The sequence below is a fragment of the Sceloporus undulatus genome, chromosome 2, assembly GCF_019175285.1.
Source record: "Sceloporus undulatus isolate JIND9_A2432 ecotype Alabama chromosome 2, SceUnd_v1.1, whole genome shotgun sequence".
Classification (NCBI taxonomy): domain Eukaryota; kingdom Metazoa; phylum Chordata; class Lepidosauria; order Squamata; family Phrynosomatidae; genus Sceloporus; species Sceloporus undulatus.
The window spans coordinates 267,515,228-267,528,498 of NC_056523.1; the positions used below are offsets into that span (position 1 = coordinate 267,515,228).

General features: G+C 38.3%; 1 protein-coding gene across 6 annotated transcripts in view; it reads left to right on the forward strand.

The window, feature by feature from the left end:
* Positions 1-13,271, forward strand: part of TRIM36 (tripartite motif containing 36) — a 68,781-nt gene that overhangs the window by 24,627 nt on the left and 30,883 nt on the right. For 3 of the 6 annotated variants that reach the window (XM_042452735.1, XM_042452729.1, XM_042452733.1), the window contains exons 2-3: positions 3,088-3,325; positions 8,288-8,317. In XM_042452735.1, coding sequence (XP_042308669.1) covers positions 3,280-3,325; positions 8,288-8,317 — 76 coding nt within the window. In that variant the 5' untranslated portion in view covers positions 3,088-3,279. The remainder of the gene's footprint in view (positions 1-3,087; positions 3,326-8,287; positions 8,318-13,271) is intronic. The other 3 variants (XM_042452730.1, XM_042452731.1, XM_042452734.1) reach the window with 1 other exon arrangement.

Genomic DNA, 13,271 nt, shown 5'->3' on the forward strand with positions numbered 1-13,271 from the left:
GATGGTTTTTAAATCTACATCCAGATTACTTGGCCTTCTGACTAACAGTTCCTTTCTCTTACCTGGATTAAGCTTCAGATTGTTTGTCTTCATCTGTTTTAGAATTACGTTCATACACTTACTCTAAATTTCTGCTGTCTCCCTCCAACAAGTAGATCCAAGAGAGGCACACTAGTTTCACCCAAACCATCAAATGAACTCTTAGAAAAATTTAATGTATATATTAAAGAGATAAAAGGCCTTGGAATGGAACAGGACCTTCAGCATCCCCATTTGGAAGTGTTATCTTCTCCCTGTCCATTCCCCATGAATCTTCCATCAGATAATAAAGATGGTTTCCGTCCCCAAATCAGGTCAAAAGAAGGCTGGAATGGATCCAGATAGCCAGCATCATCTAAGACTGTCTGGAGGTTCACAAAATGACAGAAATTTTCATTTTCTGTCATTTTGTTCTTTGTATGATTTTTACCCCCTCTTGGCTGGCCCAAAATATTTTTCTACCTCAAAGAAAGCTGCAGATGAGACCCACCTAGGTCCCACTTAAATTACTGTGTATAGAACACAAAGCCGGATGAGTTAATTTGGCACGAGAAGCACAACATTACAGGAGTATCTTTTGCTATTCAAAGCACTCACAATACAATAATGATACCCTGCCCTTTTGTGACATCCAAAGTCTGTTTCCTGAAGTGAATCCACCAGTCTCTCTTGAATAGGATGTCTCTGTGCGGGGCACCTGTTTAAAGGTTGGACTATATCTTGAATAAGTAAGACTTGAGTAAGTATCATGAGTGAGTTGATGGTTTATTAGCCACATGAAACTGTCTTGGGAATTAACAGTGTTTGTGTTGCTAGCTGCGCTGCAAAATCACTTTGACAGAACAGTAGAACAAAATAAATGAGTTTGTACACCACAGGCAATGATACCTCTATCCAGGCAATGGCCGGTTACAAACCGGCATTTGGGACGTCCGGAGGACGTCCCATTTTAAAAAAGGGGCGTCTCTTCTAGACGCCCCTGGGCCTAATACGGACTCCATCCGTACAAGATGGCGCCGGCCCTTCTACATGGCCGGCGCCATCTTTGCGTATCGGACGCTGAGCGTCCGTACGCGTCGCGTCCTTTGTGACGTAGCGAGTGCGCCCCTGGCGCCTCGCTACGTCGCAAACGCGACTCTAAAAGAAGCTCCATTTTGGAGCTTCTTTTTCGGTCCGCAGGGGAGCCGCGCCGTGTGGAGGCTCCGGCTCCCCCGCGGACTAACCGATGGTGCTGGCAGACCGCCGCAAAGCGGCGGTTTGTATCATAATGTTTTCAGCTAGTTGAAAATTACTGTAAACCTCTAGCCAATATGTTATGGACCAGTGTAATGCAACCTTTCCCTCCTTTGCCTTTGGATGAATGGAAGGTGAAGCTTTTGCTTCTAGAGAGTGAATAAGGAAGTTGATCATTCCTCACTGAACTATGGCAGCACAATTCACTAAGTGCTATTCCCAAAAGACAAAAGAGTTGGGCATTGCAGAGCCTGTCTCATAATCTATTCATCCAGGCTATAACTTATTCTGACTGAATTGTAACTGGGACAAGCATTTTTCTTTCTTACAACAATGTGCTTTCTTGTTCTTAAAAGTTCTTTTGGAGGAAAGGCAAAGCAAACTGCTGCAGGCACACTAGAGTGTGCCTGTTTAAGGGACAAAGTTTATTTTTAATCCCTTAGTTATTAAAATGCAATTTTTCTCACCAATACTTGGAAATAAAATCCTGAGATTTTGTAGTTTGGTGAAGTGCTTAGAATTCTCAGAGAGCTCTAGTTCTGCAGTTCAGTAAGTAAGCAGAACTCTTCAACAGAATTCTAAATATCTCATTACAGTAGTTGCAAATTCTTGGATTCTTTAGGAGAGAGTCATGACACTTACAGTGGTATGAAACTGTTACTAGCACTGTAGATATAAGTGCCTAGAACCTGAGTTGAGTTAATAGAAAAAGGAGGAAGTTTTCAGTTTACTCTGGTTTTGAAATGTTTGGTTAGAGGCTTATGAGTGAAGAAAGACTAGTATTGTTCTAAGAGAGAATACATTTCAAAGATCCCCTAACAGAAGAAAGCAGAAACAGTACATTTGATAATGGTGATAATTAATGGTTTTAAATTTAGGTAGAAAACATTCCTCCATATTTATTGTCAGGAGTTGCATATTTTTACTTGGAAACATGATCCAAATAGCCATTCTATTTAGGTACATGGTAGCATTCTCCTTACTTTTTGGACCAATTGGCAATGGATGTAATGGCTTTTCAAAGAGCATCTTGATATATGTGCTGTTTATTTTCCACAATGTTCCTCACCATTCAGAGAAGAAGGTGTGGAAAGGGGAATGCCATGTTGCAATTGTGGCATGCCTACAATTTTGTACAGTCGGCCCTTCTTATACACGGATTTTTTATACACGGATTCAAGCATACACGGTTTGAAAATGTTCCAAAAAAGTATAAATTTACCTTGATTTTCCATTTTTTATTAGGGACACCATTTTGCTATGTCATTATATTTAATGGGACTTGAGCATACACGGATTTTGTTATACACGGGGGATCTTGGAACCAAACCCCAGCGTATAATAAGGGTCCACTGTAGTATAAATAGAGAAACAGAATATTCTAAACTTCTGTTGATCTTGGCAGTTACAACCCTTTTTCCTTGCTTGTTCCTGTTGAGCACATTCCTCTATTCATGACCATGTCCTTGCTTTAAGGAAATAGATAAATACATGGGGGCTTTTGCAATCCCCCCCCGACTGTGGGGTAACTATAACTTTGACTTACACACATAGGTTTTAAAATTAAGGCTTGCTTCCAGAGCAGATGATAGGAATCCATATAGTCACTACTTTCTGGATATTGAACCTGGATCTGGATCTTTTTGGATATTGAACCTCATACAGGAAAAATTAGGTATAGTGATCTAATCTTCAGTTTTTTTTAAAAAAAGCTGATTAAAATGACAAGAAGTTATAAGTTATTGCAATAGGTTGTCTCACATTGCTAGTTTTACTTTTGAAATAACAATAAAAATCTGTTTTATTTGTTTACAGGTTACCATTAAGAATATTGAACGAGAACTCATCTGCCCAGCATGCAAGGAGTTATTTACCCATCCACTTATTCTCCCTTGTCAACACAGTATCTGCCACAAATGCTTAAAAGAAATCCTCTACTTCTCAATTGAAGATTCGTTCAATGATACTGCCTCAGAAACGTCCAATCAAAGTAGCCCTCGCAACCGAATGCATTCCCCTAGCTTGGATAGAATTGACAGGGTTAATAGATCAGGTATGTGACAGCAGCAGCAGCAACAACACTGATTATAATTAGCACAAAAACTGAGTTGCAAAGTGTATTTCAACCATTTAAAGCATTAGCATTTAAAAGCCAATCATTTGATTACTCTATATTGTCAAGGTTTCTTATAATATTATCTTTCTAATCAAACAGATTTTAGAATACACAAACTCTTATATGTACCACTTAGTGGTGCATATTTATCTTTGTTAAGCTTAATTGGTAAGCTTGATTGGTTTATGTTACATAGATTGCACATTGCTAAGAATATATCATATCTTTGTGCTGATTTAATTTCCGTGCTCTTAGAGCTCATTGAAGTCCATATTTGTGTGTATTCTTTATTCTTAATGCAGCTAATTGGAAATAAACTCCATGTAATAATGCAGTTTATTGCAAGAGAGAGTGGCTAGCATCAGGTGGTTGATGTCCCCATCCACTTCCCTACTCAGCTACATCTAGTTTCTGTTTGATAAGTGATGTTGGAATTCTTTACAGAATCAACTGAGATGTTAAGCATAACAAAACAATTTTTTCCGTCTAGCCCAGCACAGTTTGCTCTGCTTAGCTGTTGCTTTCCAGGATCTGTGGCAGATCTTTCCTATTATCAAACAAATAAAACAAATGGTTGTTTTCAGCTACAGATGCCTCGCACCTTCTGCATGCAGAGCATATGTTGCTTCATGCAACTGTGCTTTCTTCCATGCTATAAGATTCTTCTTTGTGTTTTCTGTACTTTAGGCCTGACCCAACAGAGACTACATTTCACTAGTACTACAGTGGTAGATTCTGGAGTGATCAGAAAGTAGATTGTGATCTCTTGATAGTTCACTGGATTATGGCTAGTGGATTAACAAGACCTTTTGACTCCCAGGAGTATAAAAACGATAACTAAGGCCTGGGACAGATTGCCTGAAAAGGGCGGCCTGCTGGCGGCCTACTTTCCTCCGGAGAGAAGCCGCAGCCACCAAACCGTGCAGCTTCCCTCCAGAGGAAAAAGAACCTGGGAAAAGCGGGTTCTTTTTCCGCCGCAGGGCCAATGGCGCACTCATTACTTAAGTGATGCACGGTGACATGTGGATGCTGTGTGTTGCTTACGTAACAATGGGGGTGCCCATGTACACAGGGTGTCGCTATTGTTATGCCGCCCGTACGTTCTAGGGTTAGGGACCGTGCAGTTGTTGCGCAGTCCCTAACCCTAGAATCGGCACTGGTACATCACTTGTTGGTGGTAAGTACTGCACCTAAGGTTAAAAATTACAAAATCTGTGATATGGGTCCAAAGCAGACAGGCCAAAAGGAGGGGCTTCTGGCCACTTTGGGGGTGTGGCAAGCAGATGATGCCCAGTCCTGGAGCATCTGGAAGCTTCTCTGAGGCCACCTAAGATAGCCCGACACCATTGGCAAAAGGAGCAGTAAAAAAAACCCGCTCCTGCTGGCAGTTTATTTGGGACCGTGGTGGCAGCCTGCTTTGAGAGTGGGCCATGTGTTCGCCACGGTCCTGGGCCAGGCATGGCCAGAGCAGCTAGAGGCACTCTTTGCTGCCAGTCTGCTTCGCCCCTTGATAGGCCTTCTCTTAATTCCCTGGCATCTGTTTTATTCACCTATAAAATGCCAATATTAATTAGTTGCCTTTCACCATACCCTTATGCAGATCTGCTAGCCAATTTGAGATTTTTGTGCTAGACTCCATAATCTGTAGTAACGTAAGTGTAGGTTTATACTGGAATATCTCAAGAGCAAGGAATCTCTTTCATCCTGAGAGCCAAACTAAATTTCACAGAGATTTTCAGGGAATGTTTCATATATACGTGACTATAATTGAAGAAATTTTATTCTAAAAATTTACCCTGAAAACCTGGGTTGACCTGCCTATGGGTTGATGTTGGTTTCTCTAGGATTAGGTTAACATCAGTCTATTTAGATAAGGCAGTGGCCTTGGAGGCTGACATGCCTGAACCATCATGGGCAGCTGTGGATGTGGCTGAACAGGCATGTTGTACAGTACTTTTGATCACTGAATGTTTTTCATCTTTTGCCATCTTGAGCACCCTTATCCAAATGCTTGAGTGAGTCACAATGTACTGGGTAACCATTTTTCTGCATGCATTACTTCTATTTCTTCCAACTGGATCTTAATAATCACCAGAAAGGAAGGCTTTCTGGTGGTTAGTACTTATGGTACTAAAGCCTTCACTTATATGTGTTTAATATTTCAATCCTACGATAAGCCCACGATTAATCCTGTGGTTAATACAGTAATATAAAATAGAATTATAATTTCTCAGTCTCTGCAAAATGAATTCTGAAAAGAAAAACGAGAGCTTCTTACACAACATCATTCAAATGGAAAGTTTTTGTTCATGCAAAGGAATCCAATAGTTGTATAGCTGTAATAGAATTTGGTAACAACAAAAAACTCATTAAGAGACCAGAGGAAAAAGGAGGATGAACTACGAGAAATGCCAAAGTCAAAGAAGGCGCTACTTCACAAACTTGTGTCTTTTGATACATGGAAAAGGATTTGAATCACTGAGTAATAGAATGCAAAATGGCTGCATCGTGTCTTGCTCAAGCATTCGGATAACGGTGCTTCAGATGGCAAAAAAGGAAAAATATTCACTGACTGTAGATATAGCACACTTTAAAGCATTGGCTGGTTGGTGTGTATGTGCTTTATAAACTGATATTTATTGCTCCTTTGTCAGTGAACAAAGATCTTGCAGAAGCAGCCTAAAGAGTTAGATGAAAAGGTCATTTTGTTCCATAAAATTTATTATAAAGCCAAGATTAAACAAAGATGTCAGTATGGCTAACACTGGTAATGTATAAAAAACTCAGTGACTTTTGATATGCTGGTAATCGAACTATAGCAAGCATTGGTGCGAAGACCATACTTGTGAAAACAACAGGCCATGAAAACAACTGTCCTATCTTGACTGACAGATGGCTCAAAGCTGTACCCAATGATAATATTCAAAGGGCCAAAGAACCTAACCATTTTGGCAAGCATAACTGTTCATGTTCACCCTAATGGCTGGTGGGATGAGCAGGAAACTGAATTGTGCCAGTGTGATGTGTGGGGTAGGTGACCAGAAATGGGACTAAGAACACGTCCGCTGTTATTGGTGTGGAATGTGTTCTGCATGCATGTAACAAAGGAAAGTAAAAGACAAAGGAATTACATTACTAATTACGTTAACAGTAATTAATGTTAACAGATGTTAAGTGGCTTAACATCCATATTCCAGCCATTGGATGTTTGCCTCAACAAGCCTTTTAAGAAGCAACTGTGCAATATGTGGCAACAATGGATGTGTTCTGGTTTTCTTAACGGAAGGAGGGAGCCTGATGAAACCAGACATTGATTTGGTATTGAAAGGAGTAAAGGACGCTGGAGGTTCATTTTCATGAGAAATGGTGAAGATGTTGTTCCCCAAATGCAGTATAAGCAGTGCTATGGATGGTACAGAAGATGATGTCATCTACAAAGAGAAAAATGAATCAGCATGAGATAATGATTCAATAGATTTCAATAGCGCAGATGGCATTTATGTCCTTTATAAACATTGTGACATGATGTCACCTAAGAAAAGTTCCACTGTTTCTTCAGATATTCTGGCAATGTAATTGGGCTTTAAAGGTTGGAATAAGACATCTATGTATGTCTAACAGTTTTTCCAGGCAAAATTATCATACTAAATTTAAAGGCTGGAATCACTGCTAATGTACTCACCATTTTCTTTGCTTTGTCCTTTACATCCTTTGTTACTTGTGTGTGGAACACATCCCACACCAATAGTGACAGGTGTGTACTTAGCCTTGTGCCTGGTTACCTATCCTACACATTGCTCAGCCCCAATTTAGTTCCCATCTCATCCCTCCAGGTTTTAGGGTTAACAGGAACAGTTATGCCTGCTGGAATTTTGTAAGTTCCTTGGCATCATTTTCCTTTGCTTTGTCCTTTACATCCTTTGTTAAGTGCCCTTAAGTTCTACGTTCAACTTGTCCACGGGGCAGAGCAAATTCCATAATTTTGGGCACAAAACCTGCCCTCGTCTTATCCATGAGATGTACTTACTGTCAAGTATGTAGGGTAGGTAATTGATTCTATTGCCTTCTCCCTTTTGCATACAGTATGTTTTTGATAAGGCATGTAGGGGTTCTAGTAAAAAACAAATTAGATCTTACAGACTGAGACCTACCTTGCCAGAATTGAAAACAGACAAATCTTGTGTTTTCAAAATAATTTCTATGACTACCTGAATACATCACATTTCTGTTAATAAATACATCTTATGTTAAGGCTGTTAGTTAAACAACAAAGTAGGGCTGTGAGCCATTACGGAATTAATAAACTGGATGTATTTGTGTATGTGTGTGTCTGGTTTACAAATAACCTTTATACAGGAAATAAGTGAGCTTTCGTTGTGGAAGTCATATTAAAGCAAAAATGCCTGAAATTTAAGTTCTGTAAATCTGTAATTAAAAGTAAACATCTGCATTTGAAATAATTATAATCTTTCAGTTAGAGATATTGGTGGCTTACTGGTATTAATGAACATGATGAAATGAAATAAAACATTGTTTTTCTTATCCCAAGCCTCTTAACAATTTTGTAGCCTAATATGATGCTTGTTTACTGAGAGATAAGATCCTGAAAGCATGATGAGGCTTGTGTCTAAATTTATTTTTGTAATATAAGGGTGGACAATTGTGGCCCTCTAGATATCTTTGGACTGCAACTCCCACACTAACTCTTCATTGGTTATTCTGATTAGGGCTGATGGGCATTAAAAGCTAAAAACATCTTCACAGGCATAGTTGTCCACCTGTACTTAATTTAATGGGAAGGAGAATGGCTGATACTTTTCTTAAGTGTATCATAATAAACCAATAGAAAATCCTTTCCCCCCAAGCTTCTAAAAACAATTCTCTGTTCATTGTTTGCAGCCTCACAAAGGAGGTCACTTGGGTGGAGAGGTAGAAATGTTTTACTTTTGTACAGCTGTAGATAGCTCTTATTAGTACTTGACTCCTGTCTTTGGCTTTAGAGTTCTCTTAGGAATCAGTGGTCAAGTCTAAGCTTAGCAGGTAGATAGAAATATATTGCATAGGAAATACTGCTATGAAGGTCAACTGGATTCAAGTGTGCCACTTGAAACCTCTATTTTGAAACTAATTTAACATTTCCACACAAATCAAATGACTCTTACAAATAACAAGAGTAGTTTTTAAATTGGATATTGCTAGTGCTTCTGACCAGCAAGATGGCAAATTAGACTCAAATTTAGATTGTATAAGGTACAGTGTTGTTGCCAGTTGTGCTATTTCATGTATATGGTCCAAAACACTCTGCAGAAATAATCCAGTTTCAGACCACTTTAACTGCACTGGCTCGGTGCTAGGAAATAGTGAGAATTGTAGTATGTTGTGGCACCAGTCCTCTCTGACACAGAAGGTTAAATGTCTCACAAAATTACAGTTCCCAGAATTCTCTGGCATTGAGCCAGAGCGGTTAAAGCAGTCTCAAAGTGGATTATTTCTGCAGTGTGTTTTGGATCTCTGTCGTCTTCTTTTTTTTAACAAGAAAATTGTTCAGTTTCACAATGCCGATGTGATTTATAATATTAAAGTAAGGATTAGTAAAGCAATATATTATGATATAATGCATTCTATTTGTAGTGGTTTGGAATGCTGGACAGGTCTTGATTTCCAGTTTGGCTATGAAACCCACTGAGTGACCTTGGGCAAGTCACATGCTCTCAGCCTCAGAGGAAGGCAAGGGCAAACTTCCTCTGAACAAATCTTGTCAAGAAAACCCCATGATAGGGTCGCCATAAGTAGGAAACAACTTGAAGGCTAACAACAACAAAAATAGTTAAGAAGTTCAGTGAAACACCCCAAGCATTAGTTTTGTGTTACTGTAGCTACAGCTTAACCCTAGCCGGTTAAGTAGAGTAGAATGGTGTATTCTACTCAGTTCCCCTTAACATGCCTTTGTTTGAGGCAGGACTGCAATATTGTTTCTGGCTTAATGGAAATAAATAGCTTTTAATATGTTTTTAAGGCATTTGCTTACCACTCCCTTCTCCCCCTCATCCATTCCAACCCCTTTAAGCTCTTTGGACTTGTTCAGATATAATGCTACATCAGAGTTTAGCATTATTAGAATGAGCCTAGCTCTCCCATGCTTATGTGCTTCCCACACTCTTCCATAGTAGCTGTGAGGAGGAGTTTGGAAGTTATCAATCATTTCCTGATCGGCTTGTGCCATCTAATCCTGACACGTGTTAATCATAGCTGTTGTGTGGTGAGATGGTTAGACGTCTGAGGTGTCACAGTACAGCTCTTTGCATGACCTTGTCTTGCCTCAGAGTAGCCTGCTGTATATATGGGACCTGTATAGCTTAACTTAATTCACTCAGTCTTATTACCAAGCTATAATTCACTCCTGTAATCTCAGATTTTATTTAGAAAGTTTTTTCCCCTGAGAAGAGTAGGTATTCATTTTTTAATTTCATACATGAATCCAGTTGACTTTTTTCTAAAAGTCTTAAAATATGCCCCAGAAATATATTTTTAGCTTTATTATGCTGGTGATATTGCTGTAGTCCAAAAAACAAAACAAAACAAAAACCCCCAAACAAAAACCTAAACTGAATTAAAGATGTATTATCCCTTTTCTGGTTCTTTTGGCATTTGTTGTGGTAAATTATGTTTTTAAACACTGTTGTTTTTTTCCCTTTTAAGCAAAAAAAGCTTTTGAGTCGGGAGAGAAAGATTTGGAATCAGGTGCAATTTGCTGCATATATATGAAAGGCCTTGCTGGATTATAGCAACGTAGGGGCGAAACGGATGGGCAGGAAGCTGACCTGATTGCCCTGGGACCGTGGTAACCACATGCTGCAGTCCCAAGGGTGCCTGCTGCCGCGGTCCCAAATGGACTGGGTAAAGGAACGGAAAATATCCACTCCTTTTGAGCCTGGCTTGGGCCACCCCTGTCTGCCTGTCTATTTCGGTCCATGGGCTACTTTTGTTAGTCATATGGGAAGCAGAGAAAGACAGATGGTAGGGTTTATTTTCACCCAGAAGTCTGAAACATTTTTGGCAAAGACTGTGTGTCTATAGATGGAGGAAAACAATGGCCAGAAAACAGTTCTTGTTTTACTCAAAATAATTACATACTATTTTTTTCTATTATCATGTCAAACGCAGTTTATAGAAAAGGTCAATATAAAGCTTTATTAAAAATTCAGAAACACTTAAAAACCTCTTACAAAAAGCAATATAATAAACATTTAAAAATAGAGTAACACAAGAAAAGCAGCAGCCACTAATGAGCTGGAGAATAAATTTTACAGGTTGAGTCTCCCTTATTAGGTATTCCAAAATCTGAAATACTCCAAAATCATCCAGATAGTTGGCTGAGACATCTTTGCTTTCTGATAGTTCAATGTACACAAACTTTGTTTCATGCACAAAATTATTAAAAATATTATATATAAAATTGCTTTCAGGCTATGTGCATAAGGTGTATACAAAACATAAATTAATTTAATGTTTAGACTTGGTTCCCATCTCCAAGATATCTCATTATGTATATACAAATATTCCAAAATGGGAAAAAAAATCCCTCCAAAACCATACAAAATTTCATTCTTATACTATTGGATTGCCAGGTCTCAGTGCTTGTACTTCTAAACTAAATTTTAAAAGCTTAGTTCTTTTGGATCTATGTACATGAGAGGTAGTACACCATGTAATAACTTAGTTTTAGCCAAATAATAAGACTGTGAAAAGGGATGGAACATCTTAGGTCATCTGGATTATTAGTCATCAGCATAGTCTCACCAGCATGTACATAAAAGCATGCTTTCATTACCATGCTTCTCATTTTTAATTAATTGAAGTGAAGTTCTGTGGCATCTAACTTCATATTTTGGCTTGAAATGATAAGGTTCACATTTGCTGACACTTCAAAAGCATGCTACAGGCTAAGCATTTTAGATGTATTATCTAAACTTGACCACTGCAACGTATTTTGTAGGTTTTGTTTTTAATCTTTGTCGTCTTGTCATTTAAATATTGGATGTCTTAAAATCAGATGTTTTAGTTACCTGTTGTAGTAAGACTTTAGTGACATCTTTTAACTGCATGCTGCATGCTGCATTTTCCTTCTACTTAGACTTTTATGGCTGCAGTGTTATAACTATTTACCTGAAAAGTAAGCCCCATTGAACTCAGTGGGACTTACTTCTAAATAGGCATGCATGTGCTCTAATTAGTCAAAATTTGCATAGAATAGATTACGTGCATGTCTTGTTGCAGGATGTGATTTTCAGGATTAAACTTTCAACATGGTTCAAGTGTGAAAATACAGTCAACTCTCTGTATGTGCAGATTCTGCATCCAAGAATTCAACCATCCGACAGCTTGAAAATATTCCATGTGTTTGTCTGTCTTTCTGTCTCTCTCTCTCTCCAAATGGCAAATCTTGACAAAGAACACCATTTTACTACTCCAATGTATATATAATGGGATTTGAACATTTACAGATTTTGGTACCCATGGGGGGAGGGGGTCAAAAGGATCCACTGTACTTCAGGATTCTCTTTTATGGTTTGAGATCAGGTTATAAGAATTAACAGTGAAATTAATGATTGCAACATTTCGTAGGGAATTAAAATGTAGCAAACTTCCTAATTTCTTGGTGTCTTCTATGAGATAAACACTTTACTGTTAATAATTCTCAGTGGTGGAACTTTGTATACTGAAGTGAGGATATAGCATTCAGAATTAATATCCACTGCAAAAATAGTTCATGTTAATAAATTATTTGGAAATTAAGGTATCCTATTTCCTTAAGAAGCACAGGTGTCTTGAATCATACAGTATTCATTAAATACACATTTTAAACTAAGAAAAGATTGAACTGGCTTATACATGACATGTTTTAACAAATGGATTTGATCATGGTAACTTATTTTTTGCATGATGCTATTAGGTGCATGTGGAGGGGGGGAGTATATTTCTTGCCTCTACAGAGCTGCTCCACAGTGATGGGGTTTGCCACCAAATTTGAAACCTTGCAATACCAAGTGTACACAGTGCTCTTAAAACAGTGAGGAAAAGTGCAAAGTGAAACCTCTCATGCAGCTTTTTGATTTGTTTTCACACCATGTGCCTCAACAGTTGGATCCTTTTCTTCTCCTGGTTCTGTAAAACAAAACAAAAAGAAGAAAAAAAAAACATTGCTTTGAAAAATCCAGTCTGTGAAACAAAATATGTTATGTAATACATCTGAAAGTTACTAATATTTATGTAAACCTAGTCACTGAATTTCGATGTTTGTGAAGGGAATGGAAAAACCCAGGATTTTTCTTGGCATGGTGAACATGCAGCCTTAGCTGTCTGCCAGAGGTTTCATATTTAATGTTTGAAGAGGGTCAAATCAATATTATTAATGTTGGACTAAAACCCCAATATTATTTATGTTGCATTAAAAGGGACATGCACTTATTTCTTATTTCCTATTCTTAGGATAAAATGTGTTCCCTTCTATCAGAGCAATAATTTTACTTACTAGCTTGTTTTACTCTTGCCTTCCACCAGGCATGTATTATAACACTATATACTTGAACTCAATTACTTGGAGTACATTAGCCTGGGAGTACATGGGTTCCAAATGGCCATCTAATGAGCACGTGATCTCTCAGATTTAAGAGGTTTTCCTGTTTCCACATAGCTCTCCCATAAACTACACTTACCTTCTGTTTATGATCCCCTCTAGCAAAACAAACAAACAAACCCTATTCTCTAGCTTTCAACCAAGTGGTCAAAGGATACTGAAAATATGAAACACCTAGAATTAATTGTAGCTTCCAATTTTCAAGATGGTGCAGCTGATATGCAGAGTTAATAAGTGGTATGATAC